Source organism: Maniola hyperantus, chromosome 9, assembly GCF_902806685.2.
Source record: "Maniola hyperantus chromosome 9, iAphHyp1.2, whole genome shotgun sequence".
Taxonomy (NCBI): domain Eukaryota; kingdom Metazoa; phylum Arthropoda; class Insecta; order Lepidoptera; family Nymphalidae; genus Maniola; species Maniola hyperantus.
Genome location: NC_048544.1, coordinates 11880236 through 11903071, shown reverse-complemented (window position 1 = coordinate 11903071; position 22836 = coordinate 11880236). Strand labels below are relative to the sequence as shown.

General features: G+C 37.5%; 3 protein-coding genes across 3 annotated transcripts; 1 reads left to right on the top strand and 2 right to left on the bottom strand.

Annotated features, from left to right (window-relative positions):
* Positions 1–127: 127 nt before the first annotated feature.
* LOC117985058 (phospholipase A2-like) lies at positions 128–6630 on the bottom strand. Its single transcript, XM_034971749.2, has 4 exons — positions 6430–6630; positions 4790–4949; positions 1772–1924; positions 128–913 (listed from the first exon to the last, which is right to left on the bottom strand). Exons 1-4 carry the CDS (start codon positions 6614–6616, stop codon positions 781–783), a joined length of 633 nt encoding a protein of 210 aa, XP_034827640.1. The 5' UTR covers positions 6617–6630; the 3' UTR covers positions 128–780.
* Positions 6631–10353: 3723 nt separating this feature from the next.
* On the top strand, positions 10354–17881 carry RhoGAP5A (Rho GTPase activating protein at 5A). Its single transcript, XM_034971731.2, has 8 exons — positions 10354–10603; positions 10881–11082; positions 12221–12454; positions 12852–13078; positions 14186–14437; positions 14979–15110; positions 16173–16278; positions 16787–17881. The coding sequence occupies exons 1-8, from the start codon at positions 10570–10572 to the stop codon at positions 16953–16955; spliced, it is 1356 nt and encodes a 451-aa protein (XP_034827622.1). The 5' UTR covers positions 10354–10569; the 3' UTR covers positions 16956–17881.
* Positions 17859–22172, bottom strand: Ogg1 (8-oxoguanine DNA glycosylase). The gene is made up of 6 exons (XM_034971736.2): positions 21998–22172; positions 21310–21657; positions 20467–20578; positions 19607–19777; positions 18649–18843; positions 17859–18018 (listed from the first exon to the last, which is right to left on the bottom strand). The coding sequence occupies exons 1-6, from the start codon at positions 22072–22074 to the stop codon at positions 17935–17937; spliced, it is 987 nt and encodes a 328-aa protein (XP_034827627.1). The 5' UTR covers positions 22075–22172; the 3' UTR covers positions 17859–17934.
* Positions 22173–22836: the final 664 nt, after the last annotated feature.

Sequence of the window (22836 nt, the reverse complement as noted above, 5' to 3'; positions counted from 1 at the left end):
TGTAATTAAATAAATATTTTTAACAATAACATTATAACAGATTGAATACCTATTTAAGTACACAAGGTTCTTTGTACTAAACAAATGGAAAAAACTGTATATTTTGAAAACATACAAAATACCCTGCTAAGTGCTAAAATTCAGTGTAAACTTTGTACTGAATTTCATCATAATAGTGGGCTTGAACAATACTGTCCTCTAACTAATTACCTCTAATGTACCTACTACCATCCACACTATATAATATTATAAATGCGAAAGTGTGTCTGTCTGTCTGTCTGCTAGCCTTTCACGGCACATCCGTTCAACCAATTTTAACGAAATTTAGTACAGATATAGCTTACATCCCGGGGAAGGACATAGGCTTTTATCCCGGAAAATCAAAGAGTTCCCACGGGAATTTTAAAAACCTAAATCCACTCGGACGAAGTCGCGGGCATCATCTATTATTATATAAGTATTTAAAGTACCTAAATGCGTTCTGGTGACGTTATCTCCATAATCCATATATCTGCAAAAAAATTGGATATCACATTCTTTAACATATTTTCAGTCCCAGTGAGATTTGACAAGATTGAAAACACCTTTCTTGATTGAAAGTAATTGAAGTACATCCATTACTTTCAGTTACTTATATCATGTACATTAAAACACGTATTTAAAGCTTCAAACATTAAAAGCACTAAAAACCGGTATATATACTGATGCTTCTATATCTGCGACCTTAAATGTTGCTGCTGTCTTTCTTTCAGTTCAGTGACTTCTAATCTAACTGTGTCTCTACCGTCTTGAATTTAATATTCTAGTACGTGCTAGTAGTCTAGCTGAGTTAAAGTTGGGCACGTCAAACCACTGGTGAGTTTTCTCGCTGCTTGTATTGTATGAATATTCAACGCATTTCGTGTTCAGCCATCTGAAAATATGTTTACAAATATGAATTTATTGTTGCTTTATATCACAGTTTATCATTATCATAAACGTCGAATTGTCCTGTAGATTGTTGGACATAGGCCTTGCCTAATGAGCGCCACTATATTCTGATTCTGGAGACTAATATGTAGAAGTATACACCTCGATACCTAACATCATTCCCTCTCGTTAGAGAGTAGTATATTCCTCAATCGTTACTGGCAGTTGTATCTATAGAGTTAACACCACGAAATTTTGCAGCTGCAACTTTGAGTGGAAGCAATAATAATGTCGCACTCTAAAATTTTAATTATTCTGTGCTCTAATATTCACTATCCCGTAGAAGAGCTACGAAAAAACGTAGCGACAAAGAAATTGTTGCTGTATTTTTTATATTATTCATATAAGGTGGATAAATTTATTTATTAAAGGTTTATTTAGAGAATCAGCAAGTTTTGAACCTATTAAATATTTTATAATTTAGTATTTGTTTGTAGTTAAAACGTCATATTATGCGCCTTGCTTAACGCGTCGTTTGCGCGTTTTTATTACTTCTGTGAGAAGGAGTTTGTTTATCTTTGAAAAAACTGAGAGATAAAATATTGTGGACTGAATGATGCTCGCGGCTTTGCCCGCATGAATTGAAAAAAATCCCGAGGGAACTCTATGATTTTCCAAGATAAAAAGTAATCTATGTGCATTCCCGGGATGTAAGCTATCTTTGTACCAAATTTTGTTAAAATCGGTTATACTTATGGGCCGTAAAAAGCTACCAAACAGACAGGCACACTTTCACATTTATAATATTTAAAGTATGAATATGAAGAATTTTCTAGACCCTTCAAACGTTACTCCTACTTACCCCCCTTCTTTTTTACATCCTGTAATTAAGTAATCTTTTCTGTAGCACTTTGATCCAATCACATTGAAGTACATGTAGCCGATCGTAGCCGAGGTTTTAGTGTCTGCATTCTGCAAACATCGGCGGAACTTCTCGTCGCAATGGCAGCTTAACCTGTGAAATACAACACTCAAAAAATTCATATTTTATATAGATTACCACGGAAAAAAGTCATGAAAGTAATTTTAAATCATACAGGGTGTAATTAGAACGTTAGAAAAAACTTAGCGCTATTATTATAATACCTAAACACAACCCAATACCAATAAACATTTGCCTCATACTTAGTGATTTAGTATTTTTCAAACCCGCAATGTGCAGCAAGTAATAGCGTGCAAAACTGTCTGTCCGTCTGTCCATCTGTCTATCGTGTCTGTCAAGAAAATCTATAGGATACTTCCCGTTGAACTAGAATCATGAAATTTGGCAGGTGGGTAGGTCTTATAGTACAAGAAGGAATAAATATGAAAACCATGGATTTGTGGTTACATCACACAAAAAAATAAAATGTGTTAATGAACAAATAATTATTGTTTTAAATTTTCAAAGTAAGATAACTATACCAAGTGGGGCATCATATGAAAGAACTTTATCTGTATATTCTAAAACAGGTTTTTATTTATTTTTATGCATAATAGTTTTTGATTTATCGTGCAAAATGTAAAAAAATCCCGAGTACGGATCCTCGGTACGCGAGTCTGACTCGCACTTGGCCGGTTTTTATCATGCAATGGTTTTTGATCGTGTTATCCTCAGGGTCAATTCTAGAGTATTTAATTAAGAAATATTTACATAAATTTCAAAATTATCAGTCGACGCATTGTGTAGTTACATCGATTTTAGAATCGAGATTTGGGTATCACGCTGCCTTAAATATTAGGGTTGGAAATAGTATCTACTTTTTTATATTAATAAAATAAGTGATAACTAATAAGGACAATGTTAAGGTTTTAGGGTTCCGTAGTAAACAAGGAACCCTTATAGTTTCGCCATGTCCGTCCGTCTGCCCGTCCGTCCGTCTGCCCGTCCGTCCGTCTGTCCGTCCGTCCGTCTGTCCGTCCGTCCGTCCTCGGTTAATCTCAGATATTATTTGTGCTAGAAATCTGTAATTTGGCATGGGTATAAATATTAATTACGCCGACAAAGTGGTGAAATAAAGTTTTGACTATCATGGCCAAGTAGGGTTCACAGGTTAAGGAGTTATATCTGTTTTTCGATGATTGCGACTACGGAACCCTACACTGCGCGTGGCTCGCCACGCACTTGGCCGGTTTTTAAACCATGTGAACGATCTGTTTATCAGGTAGGTTAAAAAATAACGCTTTATAAAAACAAACATAATACACATGATAAATGATAACATAAGTAAGTACAATGACACAACGTTTGAGGTTTAACGATTTACTATGGTAGGTACCTATCTATAATTCATTCTCAATTTTTAGAGTTCCTTATTTTATCCTTATCCTTCCTGACCTACGGGATTTTTAAAGAATCATCCGTTTAAAGTTTTTACGTAATTTGGTACCTACAGAGATATCTAGCATCTTGGGAACGGGCTACTACGGATAGGCTACTTTTTGTCCTGGAAAATCAAAGGTTACCACGGAATTTTTAAAGAATCATGCGTTTAAACTTTTTACGAAATTTGGTATAGGGATATCTAGCATCTTGGGGACGGGCTACTACGGATAGGCTACTTTTTGTCCTGGAAAATCAAAGGTTACCACGGAATTTTTAAAGAATCATGCGTTTAAACTTTTTACGAAATTTGGTATAAAGATATCTAGCATCTTGGGGACGGGCTACAACGGATAGGCTACTTTTTGTCCTAGAAAATCAAAAGTTACCACGGGATTTTAAAAAACCTAAATCCACGCGGGCGAAGTCGCGAGCATCAACTACTTTAGTATAAGGATTAAATACACAAGCCCTGCTGTGATCTGTTTTTAACCGACTTAAAAAAAGGAGGAGGTTCTCAATTCGTCGGAATCTTTTTTTTTAATGTTTATGTATGTTCCCCGATTACTCGAAGACGCCTGGACCGATTTTGAAAATTCTTTTTTTGTTTGAAAGGGTATACTTCAAAGTTGGTCCCATATAAATTTGGTGAAGATCTGATGAACATCTTCGAAGATAGATAATGGAACTCCTCAACGGATAAGAGTAAATTGCTCGCGATCAGTGTAATAGCTTAGTAAACAGTAGATTTTTAACCAGGAATACCGGAGTCACTAAAAATTATGAAATATTTTTTTTTACAAAAAAAAACCGACTTCAATACACAAACACTAAAAATTAAAAAATAATTTAATTTATTACCGAATATATTATTGCATACAAGAGTTAATATAGTTCCATGATAATATTTTTTGGGGTCGGTGCCAATGAGGTGCCATTGTGGAGTCTCATAAAAATATGAAGGCACCGGCACCAAAAAGTATTGTCATGGAACTATATTATTAACTCTTGTATGCAATAATATATTCGGTAATAAATTAAATTATTTTTTAATTTTTATTGTTTGTGTATTGAAGTCGGTTTTTATTTTTTTTGTAAAAAAAGAAATTTGTACTACGCGCAGCATATGCCTCGTGTTCAGAACAGTGTATCTATACCTAGAAGTCAATGTAAAGTATTCACCTCAGGTAAATAAGTACATAATAAATCAACGTAGGCAATTAGTAGAGTTATACGGGATACAAATTGCGTCCTTCCTTCATATTGTTAGCCGTTTCTGTCAATTTATTATGATAAAAACTTAATTAATACATGACTTTTGTGACTGTCCTCAAGAATAAAATCGTGATATTATAAGTCCCGCAAATTGCTATTGCGCTGGAACCATGTCTCGTTAACTTCGAAATGACGTCATTTTGACGCTATAATGATTTTCCTGGTAACAAGACGTAGGTAATGTGGTGGTTTTCCATTGCTTTCCAGTTGCGTTGTTGGAGCTAGAAAAGTCATAACTCATACCTTGTAAAATAAGAATTGTTGGTGAGGTTGTGCTTAGAGTCTCCAGCTGTGATGTACTCGGGGCAGTTGTCATGGTCCCTGCAGCATGCGTCGGCCGCTTGCGATGGCCCCAGGTCGTCGTAGTTTTCTGCCACGTTTCCCGGTCCACACCACTTTGTTCCTGAATGTTGAAAAAAACGTTAATGATTCTAGTTAATCTCTAAAAACAACGTAAATTGGGTGGTGTAGACTGTAGGTACGGAAAATTGGCAAGTGCGTTAGGCAAATGCCAACTAAGTAATCCTCTCATGAAAGGAATTCAAGAACCAAATTACAACGTCGTTTTCTCCACTGAATTATTGACATTGGCGGAATTATTGCGGACTACAAAACCGCAGTACAAAGAGCCATAGAGAAGAGAAGAGAAGAAGAAGAACTAAGTACTCAATTAAGTACATAATTGAGTGCCCCCTCGCCGACTGACCAACCAATTGCATGAACCCGCCTTTCATCAACCAATTGAATTTCAAGTTAAGTATACTAAAACAGTTCAGTAGCTGGGGCACTGCACAGTGTACAGTGTACACAGTAGCCTACTGTTAATTTTGAACACTGATAATACTTAATAATATTATTACTTAAGTAAGTAGGTACACATAATTATTTTACTACGCATACACCTACCTTGTAATATATTAGACTGTGAGGTTTCATCTTACCAACTTACGAGTAGCCCAGCTTGGCGACTGACTTCCATCGCAAGTAGAAGATTCAACTCAACAGAAAATCAAAAAAATGTTGGAAAAAACTAAACTTCTTAGTGCAATTCAATACGGGTTTCGTTATCATTCAGAACATTTGACTAGGAATGTGTAATAATTAATTATTATTCTAATAATAAAACACATATTTTATGTACACTATTGAGTAGATAGGCATCCCAGTGCCAAGCCGGGGCGGGTTAGTTATATAGGTACCTACCCAGTGGCGGATTTGCAGTCTTGGCCGCCCTAGGCCCCAGGTCATTTAGTAATTACCAGTTTCCCCTTTCTAACACCCATTAATCATGGCCGTAGCCAGGAATTGATGGGGGATTGGGGGTAATTAAAAATTTACCTTTAGATTTGTCAGTAAAATACAATCCAATGATAAATATGAGCGCGAGCGCAGCAGGTGCAGTTTTTTTGTTTCTAGATACAAAAAAACATGGTTTTTGTCACAATTAGCCGCCCCTAATATCTGGCCACCCTAGGCCTGGGCCTACTGGGCCTTAGGGCAAATCCGCCACTGTACCTACCTACTAATCTATGTCTACAGTCTATATTTTTCGTCCTTGACTTTGACAACTAAAACTAAAACTTCATCATCATCATCAACGCATCGCCGCCCGTCCCACTACTGAGCACGGGTCTCCTCTCAGAATGAGAAGAGTTTAGAGTTTAGACCATAGTCTACCACGCTGGTCAAGTGCGGATTGGCAGACTTCACACACCATGAAGAACTCTCAGGCATGCAGGCTTCTTCATGATGTTTCCTTCACCGTTAAAGCACATAACTCCGAAAAGTTGCGCCCGGGACCAAACCCACCCGGACCCCGCGAGGTCTGATTAAGCTGACTGACGCCTTAATCACCGCACAACTAAAACTTAATAGTTATTAACCTGGATAGATTAAACTGAATCTAAGCCTTGCCAAATCTTCTGGAGTTAAATCTTCATAATCTATTTCTAGCGCATTATCTTGAACAGTCCTCGTCCTAATATCGTTGAATATCCAACACTGACTACTGTGAATCAAACTTATGATAACTAACACTGCAATGGATTTAAGAGCCATTTTATTTATCATAGGTGTTAGACACTACTAGATGGCTTCAATAATATAACTATGTAATGTTTTTTTACGCTATCTTTATATACACCTTCAGCGTTTAAGGTTGTGCCCTTTACGCAGCGGACGCTGAAGCGTATTAGGTACCTACCTATCTTTTGTTAACGTTTTATTAGTTCGTTGTTTCTATGTTTTGTTAACAGCAATGATACCTATTAAACTAGTTATCAAATATATTGTCCTGTGACCCACATTTTCTATCAAATCTATGATTGATCTATAAATGATTATAAATTGAGTTATTTTTAATCAATTTATATCTGATTAATGAAAAATCTGATTCAGTAAACAAGTAGTGGCCCGCCCTGACTATGTCCGGACTAAACCTACATAATACAGTCTATGTTCATTGTTCATCTGGATATTGTACTGGAAATGTACAATTAATGTAAGTACCTTACAAATGGTGAAAGAATCTTTCAAACAGGTGCGGTAGTTCTGGAGAACCTTCCACATACACACAAACTCACAAAATTCGCTATTTTCTTTATTTTTCTGTATTAGTATAATATAAAGCTTGTAAAGAATTCAAAGTAATTTCTAGCAATTCTAATAATGTTTCTTGCCGTCTTAATCTCATTCCTATTTTCTCAATAATTCGGCACGCTTTTTCAAAATGTATGTAAGTATACCGATTTAATCGAGGTTTCTGGACCGATTTGCAAAATTCTTTTTTAATCAACAGCAGAAGTTTTCGTGGTACTTAGTCCCATAAAAAATTATGGATCCAACCCCTTATAATTAGGTAGGTACTAGGTAGTTAGGTACCTACTACCTCCAGTACACGGCCGAAAGTAATATACATCGGCCTTTACAATGACATATCAGCTTTATAGAGCGTTGACTCTGTCACTCTCACAAATCTGCTATCTCCTTCTAAAGGTCGATGTACATTACTTTCGGCCACGTACTGTACCTTGTTTATCACTACTGAAGGTAGGTAGGTACCTAAACCGTAAGATTAAGATGGGTAACAATGTCCCGCTGCTTGTACATCCTTGCATACATTATATATCAGCATGGGGTAAGAATGAACGATAATGCAATTTAAAATAGGTCTAGGTTAACGTCTTGCAACTACCTAAGACTAACAACATCGATATACCTACAGGCTTCATTGGAGGCCTCTATTCATCTTCTTAGGTAGACATCATTTAGCACTTCTAGACCGTCATGTCCACGTCTCATGTCCACCATCATGCAAAGGAAGCTCGCTTTCTTTGGACATTTACAAAGAGGAGCCCAATTCTCATTCCCAAGATTAGTTTTGGAAGGAAGAATTGAAGGCAAAAGGGCTCCAGGTCGCCCGAGACACAAATGGTTGGACGATATAAGGGGGTGGACAGGGCTTCGTTACCCAAAGTTAAAAGAGGCGGCTTTTAATAGAGAAAATTTTCGCATGATGATCTCCAAATTTCGTTTCGAAGAAGGCACGCGATGATGATGATGATCATGAGACTGATATTGAAGACTGTGGTATCCACACCTTAAATATAAAATAGAATAGACTAATTTTGTTATAGGTACACTATCTTTAAACTAAACTAAATCGACATGTCTAATGTAATGCTTATCTTTTTTCGCAAAGAGATTTATGAAAGGTATAGCAAAATATCTGCAATTTTAGTTACACTGTTGTTACAATAACTACTGTACAGTGTACACAGACCACAGTTTACCTAAACACTGCACTGGGCAGTTACGCAAGGATAAATCCTATTTGCTTTCTCTACTATTGAAGAGCCGGATGTAGATTGTACACATAGAGACTACAGAGTCCTCTAGAGACTCCTTCATTGTACGGACTTTTCTTGGACTTTTGAACACGCCACGGTCTTGCGCGCCGCCTGAATCCAGCGGATCCCTGCGACTTGTCTGATGTCGTCTGTCAATCTAGTGGTTAAAATGGCGCGTGACGAGGTAAATTTTCTGCGTTATACCTTCTTTGAATTTGCTCATACTAAAGACAGAGTTTTGTCCATGTTTTGTCAAAGTCAACCTACAAAGTAAAAGGAAGTTAAGTTCCTAAAGCCATGCTAAAGCCCTAGGCTCTTTTAGATTTCATTAAATTCTCGCACAAAACTGCTCCCAGCAAGAGGGTGGAAGATACCTAGGTACCTACACACTAAGAGGACACATCATTGAAATCTAATCTGAATTTCTGCTAAGCAAGATACCTTCAATAATATTGTAGGTAGGTACTTTCTTAATAGAGATTCTTAAATTCAGATAGGTACCTACGCATAGTCAATGAGTTCCACTCAACTCAGACCTCCAGAATTGTACTGTATGTAATTAGATTTTGAGAAGTTTTACCTACTTTTACAGAAGTTATGTGTGAAGGTCAGATTTATAGGCTTCCGTGGTTCCGTACCTCAAAAGAAAAAACGGAACCCTTATAGGATCATTGTCTGTCTGTCTGTCTGTCTGTCAGTCAAGAAACCTACAGGGTACTTCCCGTTGACCTAGAATCACGAAATTTGGCAGGTAGGTAGATCTTATAGCTGGCATTTGGGGAAAAATCTGAAAACCGTGAATTTGTGGTTACATCACACAAAAAAATGAAATTGTGGTCATGAACTAATAATTAGTATTTTCAATTTTCTAAGCAATATAGGTATATCAAGTGGGGTATCATATGAAAGGTCTTCACCTGTGCACTCTAAACAGATTTTTATTTATTTGTATGTATGATAGTTTTTGAATTAATCTGCAAAATGTCGAAAAAATACGACTATAGTAGGTACGGAACCCTCATTGCGCGAGCCTGACTCGCACTTGGCCGGTTTTTTAGACTAGAGTAGCTCTCTACCCCTATAAATCCATTCTATCCGTAATTAAGAGCCTTCAAACTAGCGTGAAGTGATAAATATTCTTTTCGGAAGAGTTTCGAAGGTCCATTCATTTATATAGTTTCATTATCATCGTCCAATATCAATATCAATGCCGACGAAAATGGAAATCACCCGCATCATGGAGGTATTAAATATTTTTAATCTTTGTCGTTTATTTTCTTTATAGTTTTCCGGTGGTTTTCCGTATTTATTCTGTGTAATGTGTGTAGGGCCACAAGGTGTAGGGTGTTTGTGCACTCATTCGTATTCGATTCGTGTCGTAAAATTACGATTCAAAGTGACCGTCTCACGACGAATCGAATACACACTAAACTGTGTACACTGTACAGTGCGACCGTTTAGAGTGCAATTTAAATATTCTGGAACTAAAATGTTTCATATAGAGCAACCCCTAGACAGAGTAAAAAATCTAGACAAAGGAACGTTTGCTTTCTTATTCACACTAAAAAGAGAACACAGATAAAGTTACTAATGTGATGAACAGAGACGCAGCTAACCTATTTTTATCCCTTATCGTATAACCGATTTTTTCAAGGACTACAACTTTAGTTGCAAAACAAACTTTGAGAATAATTCGTGGCGTCATTGTATTTCTCATTATTTATTTACTTGTTTTCACATAAAAAACGTTTAATACAAATATTGTTGATCGGTTAATACAAATATTGACTACTAAACAATGGTAACAATAAGTCGTGTTATTCATCGTTACGTCGTGCTATCGCTATCTCATACGCGGTTACACAGTACTTCAATCTACCTTTATTACTCTATCTACGCTACGGCGTGACGTTACCTTACCTTTACTCTATGGACGTTACTTGACGTTGACTCGGTGACTTTACTTAGTTGACGTTTGGAATTTCGGAAAATGTTTCTGTAATTTCCGGTGTTTGTTAATTTGTTTTGTTTACGAAATAATAACCTGATTATGACGATTTCTCTTTCATTATATTTGCAGAGTATGGTTCAATAGTTTCCTTATTTTATGTGTACCTTGGCAATTAGGTTAAAAGTATTATTCATTCAAAACAATACCACCACCTAAATTAAACCATGGATAACTTAAAAAATATATGGAAACCTGAACGTTAGTGAATACTTGATTTCGAAACTTATTTTCTGTCGAAGATTTCTTTCCAGCTAATCTACGCTAGAATAATAATAGATACATAATACATTATTCTAAATTAGAAAGTGTGTCTATTATCTATGTATGTCTGTTGCTTCTTTCTTTAAGGCTAAACCGCTGAACCGAATTTGATTAAATTTCGTACAGAAATAGCTTGTATTCTAGAGACTTATAGTACCTAATTAGGCATTTTATAAAACTAAAATACCCACAGCTAATTGTTTATTTATCTTAGTTTATCGTATCCAAATGGAGGCGCCAGTACCGAAGCGTCTTATCTGCGAGAATTGCCCAGACAGACCTGAGTTTTATGGAAAAGAGTATCACGGAGTGATGGGACACAGAGAAGCAGCTTTGTTCCTGGATGGTGAACCCAATGGAGCCTTTCTGATCAGAAAAGGCAATGAATGCAATGACTTTTACACATTAAGTTGGAGGTAATATTCATAGTTTAAAAAAAAATATAGCGAGCAAACAAGCAGGTGGGTCAGCTGATGTAAAGTGAATGCCACCCATGAACATTTGCAGCACCACAGGAACCGCCACACTGGCGGTTCCAGCCTTTCCGGAATTTGTTGGTCCGCCCCTTGAATAATGCCATGTTGTAATCTAGTAGGAATGCTACTCATGGGAGTTGATTCCACAGTTTTCATGTGTATGAAAAAAAGTATCTGTGGCGCAACGGGTGGTCAAAGTGCACCAGGCACCAAGTTATACAGTGTATTTAATAAATCATATATGATGACAAATAAGGTACCTATGTATACATAGTATCAAAAAAAACTTGTGATAGCCTAGTGGTTAGGACGGGACGTCATCCTCCAAATCCGAGGTTGGGTTCGATTCCGGGCACGCATCTCTATATTTTCAGAGTTAAGTGTGTTATAAGTAATTAAATATCACTTGTTTTACTGGTGAAGGAAAACATAGTGAGGAAACCTGGATGCCTGCAAGTTCTCCATAATGTTCTCAAAAGTGTGTGAAGTCTGCCAATCCACACTTAGCCAACATAGTATGGTCAAAACCCTTCTCACTCTGAGAGGAGACCCATGCTGTGTAGTGAGATAATGATGGGTTGATCATGATGATGATGTTGATATATGTAGTATCAAATAGTGATTGGCACAGAATACAGATTCTTTCATTGTCTCTGCTACTTGACAAATATTCAAACGGTCCTTCAATTTCAAAGAAGTTTTTCACAAATTCATTTCCATGATCAGCTGTTGGCAGGATTGTTACTTTGATGTTGGCCCTGTTGGCACCTTCGGGTATAGAACCCTTTTTTATTTAGGCGACCGGAATAGCCAGAATAACCTTGAATGGGAAACTGGAAGAAATCTCTATCTAGAGATAAGCATTTCCAATGTAACTTAATTTATTACAACTATGTAACTACAATATTGGTTCATGAAAAATAAAAATAAATAAATAAAATAGCCACTAAAACCTAGCGGCGCTCCTGCGTGTCGCCTGGCGATTAGGTCACGGGAACACTGAAGCAATCAATCGCGAGCGACGCCCCCAAACGCACCACCGGGTACAGGACCCTAAAAATGCAAACGTTTTTTGCAGGTTCAATGATAGAATACATCACTATAAGTTATACTATGATGGTACGCACTATATAAAAGAAAAGAGGTATGACAGTATTTATGATTTGGTAGCTGACGGACTAATCATCTGTCATATGGAACTGAAGGCGCACCATATACTGGAAATGATCAACTCACGCACAAACTACACTGAGAGTCCTTACGTAACACTGAATAGACGGAAATTAAAAAATACTTTGACTGAAATTCATCAGTAAGTACATTTACCTACTTGGTTTGTTCGTTCACTAGCATTTTTTATTCTAATAGTATTAAAATGTTTATGGACAATGCATGAAATGTTAAATTGTGTATTTGATTAATAAACTAAAGTTAACTTCTTAGTGCTCTTGCTCCAGCCTGGTGCAAGTAGACCTTAAACTGAAAATTGATATAATTTTAATTTAACTTAGCTTAAAAAAGCAATGATATGGTCTAGGTTGGAGCATGCTTGCCTAGAAGATTCCCATGTTTACAGCGCTGTATTGACAGCGCTGTTAACAAAGGCACACATGAATACCAATGCACCAATGTGCATTCGTGTAACGGGATTTGATTGTGCGTGAAAATGTCTCGTCCTAAGTCACTAACAGATGGTTTCATTTCACCAGGGCACCAAAAAACGGCAGTCCTATTAACAGAAATGACAATCAAATCTTAGAGATTGAGACTGACATCAAAAAGCCTTTAGACCTCACACCCATTGAAGACAGCCCATTATTGTTCAAATACCTAAAATCACATAATTTCAAGGTGCATACATTCAAGGGTCTTAACTGGTGTGAACTGTGTGCTAACTTTCTGTGGGGTTTCACTGCGCAAGGTGTTAAATGTGAAGGTAATCCATATCATTTTATCATCTAAATACCCATCCGGCTTCGCACATGTAGTCAAAGTATATCCATAGATTTTCAGTTGCGTTTTTATTAACGCAGGCACGCGTTCAGTCAGTCATCTTGTTTCCATATAATATGTAGTTGCTGTCGCCTTAGCCTGTAGAACGTCTCCGCGGCGATATCAATATAGCGAAACCGCTACACGTCACCAAAATTGTGATACAGCTATGCAACTGTTTTAACACAAAGATTCGACCATAAGTCCATCTCTTTCTGACGCGATACAGTGATTGATCTGAATATTGTGCAACGGAGTAGCGGTGGTAGCGGTATGTGAAGGAGTTTCGCTAATTGATTTCGCGGCGGAGATGGCATGTTCCGCTTTCGTTTCGCATGTCATAACCATACAATAGGCTACTTGACTCATATCTAATTTCGTCCAATAAATGATTATTTATTATAGTATTTTGCTTAAGACAACGAAATATATCAATAACAATTATTAAAAACGCAGGATGGATATATAAATCCAATTTAAAAAAATATAATTTTTATTTTTATTTGAAACGCAGAAAACGCTGTCAGCCATGATGTGACGTCATTAAATATGTAAACAAAGAAATGTCATCCCTATGTCACGCGTGGACTAACGTAGTATCCATATACATACAATTTAAAGTCCGTAAAAGTTTGTCAGGACTTTAAATTATCTACTTTTTTTACATTCTCGGATGATACAATAACGATAATTACTATATTTTTCATGTAAACTAGTATAGAAGTCATGTTTATTAAACTTTGGGAGGTTGTGCTGTTGTTTACAAATGCATGACGTCAGAGCACAGATAATCTATCGGCCAAACATGGCCGACAGTGTTTTCACCTGTCTAAGAAAAATATATTTTTAAATTAAAGTTTTACGGTTTTTAGGGCGCAAAAAAATATAGTGTTAATTTTTTTGATCTAATAGGACGAATATTAACCATTTAAGACCTACTTAAAAAAAGGGTCAACTAGCCTATTAATTACAACTGACAAGTCATGGCGGTACTTCAGCGGTTTCGCTGCTAGGTACGTTTCATATTATGTACTTTGTTTTTATCTTACAGATTGCGGGTTCATAGCACATTCGAAATGTTCTGACGTGGTACCTAACCACTGTTTACCAGACTTGAAAAAGCTAAGAGGAGTGTTTGGCATAGATTTAACGACTCTGTTGAACGCCCACTCCAGCACATTGCCTTTCGTTGTGAGGAAGTGTGTCAATGAAATCGAGGCGAGAGGAATGGATTCTGAAGGCATCTACAGGGTTTCTGGGTTTGCTGATGAGATTGAAGCGTTGAAACTGGCTTTTGACAAAGGTTTGTAAAAAAATCTGTATTGTATTCTGTATATAAATGATGATTCCGTAACTTTTCATTAGGGAACGATAGGGCTGGCATTCTTTTTTTTAAAAGAAAAGCTCCAAATAAAATATAGAATTTAAAAAAAAAGTTAGTTGGTACCTGTTTTGTAGGTACCTACACATCTCCATAAAAATCACTATTTTCATGAAGGACGCGCAGTTTTGTTTTTACTTTCGAACATGTGTCATCTCTTTAATTACTTAGTAGTTTTGGGTGATGAAATCGGTTATCACTGCGAAATTTATCCATTGACTTATATATTACTTCGTATGGACAGGCTTATTGAACAAACAAAATGGCACCGACTCATTGGTGCTTATGCACCAATGCAACCTCAGTGACGTCTGGATTTCAAACGGGTCGTTCATTAGTATCTAAGAGGTGACGCTGATTTATTTGGTTTCTAAACCGTGAAAAATTTTGTTTGCTTGACCATATCTTGTCGTTTATATCGATGTAGCTATCATATGTTCTAAGTGCTTTCTCTGTATTGCAGATGGTGAGGCGGCGGATTTAAGCGTGTACAGCAACATCAATGTAATCGCGGGTACCCTCAAATTATATCTTCGCTTACTGCCCGTCCCGCTCATCACTTACGAGGTCCACCCGCACCTGGTTAACGCTATCCGTGAGTAGCTACTTGTTAAGAATAAAAGCTAATGGACGGTCAGTGTTTGTAATGCAGTCACTTAACGGATCCGGGAACGCGCTCCGATGATGGGGGCCCCCAAGATGCGCTGGTAAGATCCAGGGTTGATGATCTGGTCCACGATTGCTGAATTTCGCGTCTATAATTGCGATTTTTTTGATGATAGCCGTTAGAGGCTCGTTTTTCGCGTGTGTCGCGATCTCTCGGAGCGTTCGCGGTATATGTGTGTCAACTTCGACTGACAGTTGACAGCACTGTAGTGTTGCCGTTTTTGGTTAGCCGTTCCATTTTAGAAGTGGCCACATTTTAAACCCCGACTGATTTTAATAAAATTATAAGAATTTAGAAAAAGGCAGCTATTTTGTGCTAGAATTAATAAAACTGTCAAAAGTACGAAACACTACTTAGTACTTACTTGAGCAGTTGCGACATATACACTGAGGGTGAAATCTATAGGGGGCACTCTGACTTTGCTTAGACTTAAGACAGAGTTAAAACGAGACATATGTATATCTCTCACATAAATCTGTCTCGTTTTAACTCAATCTTAAGTCTGAGAAAAGTCAAAGTGCGCGCTATAGATCTCAGCCTGACTGTTATCCACTTCTCGAGCTGTCAACTGTTCTGGCGCAGTTATCGCCCTCCAATTTCTATATTGCAATCTACCCGGTATACATTCGGTTAGGTGTCAGCACACATATGGGTCGCTTTTCTGCGCAAACGAATTTTATTTTGCCGACACCATAAGTGGGTAGTACTGTAAATTACAGTTTTTTTTTAAAGAATACTAGCCATGTTAAATGACTAATATTCTCCTTTCTTCTCCAACTAAGCGGCAAGCTTGTGCTAGGAGTAGGTACGACAATAGTGCAACGGGCGGGGTTTGAACCGTCGACTTTGCCCGTTGTTTGGTTTTCAGTCCACTCCTTTACCCGTTGAGCTATTGAGGCTCTAATATAGAAAGGTAGAAATTAGAATCACTTGTTTGCGATCAAATTAATGGAAGTGTAGGTATGTGGTAAAATGTGTTAACTGTCACAGAAATGAAGACGCCGTCTCGGCAAGTGTCGATGTTGCGCGAGTGTCTGGACATGCTGCCGCCCGCGCACTTCAACTGCCTGCAGTACATGGTGCAGCACTTGCACAGGTAGGTTCTCTACCTAATAGCAACTTTTACTTTGATTTTAACAGAAATCACTACCCTTATTATAAATGCGAAAGGTGTTTGTTGGCTTGTCCTTCAATCACGTCGCAACGGAGCAACGGATCGAAGTGATTTTTTGCATGGGTATAGAAAGACCTTAAGGGTGACATAGACTACTTTTTATTCCGCAAAATCAAAGAGTCCCCATCCCCACTGAATACGAGTGTGTAAGCCCTCAGCCAATGCACCTGGATCATATTTTTTTTATTTGTACCAAAAACTAAAAAGAAAAACAAGGGTAATAAGTGGAAATTAATTTGTCGCATGTCACCAGCACTGGTATATACTGCATACCAGTGCTATCCCTTTGCCGATTTTTGTGGATTTTTATACAACCAATAAAGAACCTTGGCGCTATAACGTTATCACATTAGCCAGCATATCATGGTGAATGCTTTGGGCCCACATGTACTGCACTGCAGCCTTTGTAGATCCATTTATGTCGATACAGGGTGTCGCAACAAGCGGACGTGAACAAAATGTCGGCACACAACCTCAGCACGGTGTTTGCTCCAACGTTGGTGGCCACGCCGCCCGCCATCTCAGACCTAGCCGCCGAGATCCGCGCGCTGCAGGCGCTCATCGAGCACTGTCCGCAGATATACTATGGGAACAAATGAAGCTGCAAGATACATTGCTGTGGTGTGGAGTTGCGGTCTGGCGCGACCACCGATCAATCGGAGCGTGCATCGAATGTCTATGGGCCCTTGTGTCTATGTCTATGTATTTTATTTTAAACTCACGATAGTTTAAACGCACAGACCACAGTCCACGTGCACATTTGAAACTATGTACCTAGCAGATCATCTTAGTGTAAGCAATAATAAATGAATTAATTATTAAGTCTTCGATCTCAACAATTAGGTACCTATATAAATAACTATTTAATATTGGAATTTGAATGTGATTCTTAAATATTTTATCTCTTTGAATAATAGTTATCATATCAAAATGTATTTGATGTTTCATAATACTATTTTATAGTAAAAAACGACTATACGATTTATATACGTATAAGTATATAAATAGTAACTTCGAAAGTTAGGAAAGGCTGATTACCTTCGATTTTTTAAAGTTTTAATTATTATGCTTGTATGTTTTCGTACAATTACTAAGTACTAACCACTAAATAAAGTACTTAAATCCTTTAATGCTTAAAATATATTATTTTGTGTTCATCATAAATTGTAGCTGTCCAAATTTAGTACTAGGGTCTTTCGTTTAAAATCTATGTACAGTACGCGGCAGAAAATAATGTACATCGTCTAGGAGATAGCGGATTTGTAGAGCATTGTCTCTGTCGTTGAGACCGACAAAACGTCACATAGGTATGAGTGACAGAGACAGCGCTCTACAAAGCCGGAATGTCATTCTAAAGGCTGATGTACATTACTTTCTGCCGGGTATTGTACAAGTAATTTTTCCTATATTTAATCCAAATTCCTAGAACCATTCCAGGGTTAAATAATGTTTTTTTATACTTTTATATTGTGAATAAATTAAAAGCGTAAATTATTATTATAATCGATAAAAATAAAATATAAGCTTTAACGAATTTTTTATTTTATTATTTAAGTACCTACATTATTATCACAAGAATTATTTTTTTCTCCTTTTCTTAGGTTTTACATCTTCGGCATCGTCGTTGTGTTGAAATTTCTTTAAATCCGCACAAAACAGTACCTGAAAAATATAAAATGTTATAATTTCAATTTAAAGTTACTAACTTGATTTGAAGGTACCTAATTATCAGTTACTAGATGATGCCCGCGACTTCGTCCGCCTGGATTTAGGTTTTCGAAAATCCCAGGGGAACTATTTGATTTTTGATAAAAAGTAGCCTATGTCCGTCCCCGGTATGTAAGCTAACTTTGTACAGTACGTGGCAGAATGAGATTTCGGCTTGGAAGAGTGTTGTCTATGTCACTCATACCTATGGTGACGTTTTGTCGGTCTCAACGACAGAAACTGCTCTACAAAACAGCTATCTCTTTCTAAAGGTCGATGTACATTCTTTTCTGCCGCATACTGTTCATTTGACGGAGGTAGCCCTAAAGTAGCCCAATTTTGAATTTACGTCGGCATATGCTAATATTTTTTGATATATGGTCGATAGGATCAAACCGAGAGTTCCCTCACTCTAGTTCTCTCTGGCGGGGCGTCCAGTAAACTTGACGGTGTATGGCTATCAGTGTGCATGTCATGTACACTTGAAGGCTTTACTGGACGTCACGCCGCTTCAAGTCCGCTGCAAACTTAACGGCAAACTTGATCATGTATGGCCACAGCCTACGAAATATAGGATGAACTCACAGTATGTGCCCATCCAGCCAAGTCCCCATACAAGTTTCTGAAATGGTCCCCAATCTCAGTGTACATCTTGTCGGTGACAGTCTTCCTGCCGCGCAAGTGTGGCAGGTAGTTCTGAGCGGCTATCTGATACACGTGGGTGTCCACGGGTAACGCTTCCAGATGGTTTAGCGACATTAGACATATGCAATCTGCAACCTAAAAATTTTCTTGTTAATTTTGTCTAGACCCTAGACTAGTTCTGACAACCACCCTGGCGCAGTGGTGAGTGCTGTGTTTTATAAGTCTAGTTCTGACAACCACCCTGGCGCAGTGGTGAGTGCTGTGTTTTATAAGTCTAGTTCTGACAACCACCCTGGCGCAGTGGTGAGTGCTGTGTTTTATAAGTCTAGTTCTGACAACCACCCTGGCGCAGTGGTGAGTGCTGTGTTTTATAAGTCTAGTTCTGACAACCACCCTGGCGCAGTGGTGAGTGCTGTGTTTTATAAGTCTAGTTCTGACAACCACCCTGGCGCAGTGGTGAGTGCTGTGTTTTATAAGTCTAGTTCTGACAACCACCCTGGCGCAGTGGTAAGTGCTGTGTTTTATAAGTGTACACTTTTTCCAATTTACAAGTAAGACCTTAACTGCGATCTCGCCTGGTGGTAAGTGATGATGTAGTCTAAGATGGTAGCGGGCTAACTTGGCATACCCCTTATGGCAGATTTTTATACCCATACCCCTTAAGCTTCGGCATGGCGTACCGGAGCGCTTAATCGCTTCGCGGCACGGGTTGCCGGTAGGGTAGTAATTTCAGTGTACACCACCATTACCACCAGGTGAGATTGCAGTCAAACGCAATATGGACGGACACAGCAGAGTCCGCCCACCAGACAGTATTTATAAGACCAGAATGTTATAATAAACCTTTCAGCAAAAAGTACAAAACTTCACATTCTATAAAAAAATTGAAATTACATACCTTTGGTCCTATACCACACAACTTCATGAGTTCTAGTCTCGCCTCTTTATACTTCATGTCTTGGAGACTGGCGAACCACTTTTCTCCTTCCCACTCTACAATTTGTGCAGCTGATTTTTGAATAAATTTAGCTCTATAACCAAAGCCTAGTTGCCTCAATTCAGACTCTATCTGGAAAATAGACAAAATGGTACAGGAATAAGGAATACCACTTTTATAACCTGTGCAGAAATCTTATTTTGAATGGCGCGAAAAAATCAGCTAATCATAGCGCGCGTCCGTCCGCTATAGGTTGTTTGTTTTGTACGCGCAAATTATGAGCAAGATAGCATGAGTGTATTTTATGCTTATGTTTAAAGAGCTTGACGTCAAGTACGAAGATTTTTGCTTGAGTCAAGCATTTTGACCGCTTACAAAGTTTGCTTGGTGCTTGAGTCTATATTTATGCTTGTCGCACCATTCGGCCAGTGGTCCAAGTACGAGAAAAGTGCCATTTGCTTGATCAAGCCGCTTGACGGGCGCATCAAGCAGCTTGACCGTCTCAGCTCTTAAAATCTTATTGCCAAGCAATAAGGTTTGAAAGTCTTTATATATTTCTAAATCTTAGACAGACACAATGTGCAAAGGCTCATTCCGTTTATCCACTTTAAAACAGCCACCAGAGTCTATAGTTCAATGGTGTGTCCGTATCAACTAAAAAATATACAAATTCTGTTAATAAGGTGGATAGATGGACACAAGTTTCCGACTGTTCCGGCTGTTCTAAAGATGGATAAAATAGCAATGAAGAGTGACAGCAACCATATCAGCTAATTTTGGTACAGAATCAACTTTTTTCAAGCAATTAAAACATTTTTAACCTGTGGGTTTGCCAGTTTCTCTACATCAGGGAATGAATAATATATCACACCATCATGTTCACAGATTTCTTCACCATAGTGCTTACATAACTTTTCAACCATACTTGATATCCTGGAATTCATCATAATTTCTTATAACTGCTATTATATATTTACTAACAATAATATTGTTTAGATGCCAGCCTGGTCCTCTCAAAAGGATGTAGAAATTAATCCGACTATTGTAGAACTATTGTTCCATAGATAACTAGTTTGAGGGTAGAAAATATAATAGCATCATGTTTAACACATCTAATATCTTGCTAGTTGTGAGCTGCGAGGTGTCATAGGACACAGGGCCACAGAATATTCTGTATTGTAATACAATACAATACAAGACAGAAAAAATGTTTCTTAGTTCTTACTTCTTTTGCACTGTTACACCAGCCATATTACATTAAGGGGACATAAGAGGGCAGACTTAAAAGCCTCACCACCATATTACAGAGTTCTTTCCAGCAGTTGCTTTGGCTGAGAACAGTCGAACAACAACCATACAAAAACTTATTACCTACTCTTTGTCACCGATTCATACACCAATATCACATCCAGCCCAAACGTCTATAAGAAACTTCACTTCAAATTAAAGTATTGTAGTCAAAGTCAAATGATTTATTCAAAATAGGTAATAAATTACTCTTTTTGATGGTCAGATGTTGGATTTGTAAGATATAGTGGTGATAATTATTACGCAAACTTAAAACTAAAGCTACGAGGGTTCCAAACGCGCCCGAACTGAGAAGAGCCCACAACAAACTCAACTTGTAGCCCTCTAAGTTATGAGCCTACTATTAAGTTACTCACCTAGAAATATGATTATTTTGACTGCAAATAAATGAAAAAAGGTTCTCCACAGGCTCCTGAGCCAGCATTCTTATGCCATAGAACTGTTTACATGCTGCCTTAAATAAATCATCTTTTTCAGACCATTTTGTATAGTAGTTACTTAAATTGAAATCTAATCGGAAATACTTCTTCAATAACCCTTCAAAAATACTATTTTGATCAATTTCTTTGTTATTATTGGGCACATTTTCTGTTAATAATGACCCTATGACTTTATATTGTAGCAAATCGTCTCTTTGTCGTAATTTCCACACTGTTTTCGAATACACTCCTGTCCATTCTTCAATTTCTTTATTGTATTCCCATCTAAAAAAAAAACTATTGTAGAGATTGCATGTAAAAAAATAAGGGCTATAATTCTTACTAGATCAACACCTCATAATCTGAAAACTCTAGATAAGTACTTAACTATCTAAATAATTTATGAAAAGAGAACATAGAAACCGTAGTGATTATATTATACTCTTTGATAGAAACTGTTCTCAACGTCGCGTAGGCAGCTTGAACCGTTGAGACTAGAACCTTGAGATTTTGCATGAATGTTTCCACTATAACGTAGACTTATTATACTAAGAAAATATTTTTAGAAATTCCACCCGAACGGGTCAGCTAATTCCTATTGAAAAAGATTAAAATATGATTTTACCTGAAGCTTTGGCCCCCATTAAGTGTACCACTCAATTGAAGTTCTCGTACGTTACATATTAATTTATTCCAATTCATTGCAATATTTTGTTTTATTTGTAGGTATTCTTAATTCTTATGTAGTTTCAATAATTATTTGTGTTTATTTTTACTGGCGGGAAAACCAACACAGCTTGAATTTTTGACATTGTTTTTGAGTTTGATATTTTTATTAACGTTCAAAAACTATAACTTTGTACAGTACATACGGGTAACATTGATACAGTAGCAAGGATTTTTAGAACCATTTTAATAGTTTTGGGTAAATGTGAAGACTTGTAAATTATGATTATTGAGTCCTTTATTCCATCGTGGAACATAGGGAGCTACAGCAGTAATTCCCTGTCATCATGATCAACCCATCGCGCGCCGGCTCACTACAGAGCACGGGTTTCCTCTCAGAGAGAAGGGTTTTGGCCATAGTCTACCACGCTGGCCATATGCGGATTGGTAAACTTCACACACCTTTGAGAACATTATGGAGAACTCTCAGGCATACAGGTTTCCTTACGATGTTTTCCTTCACCGTTGCTAGTGATATTTAATTACTCAAAACGCACATAACTCCGAAATGTAAGAGGTGCGTGCCCGGGATTGAAGTTAGAAGGCGGGCGTCCTAACCACGAGGCTATCACATCTTAATAATATATAATTATTATCAGAATAAATTGACCCACCCCACATCATCATAATAAAATTATCAACCGATAGACGTCCACGGCTGGACTCTGTTGTAGGGTCGACATCCAAATGCCACTATAACTAAGTATCAACACAACAACAAAAAACAGCTAAATCGGT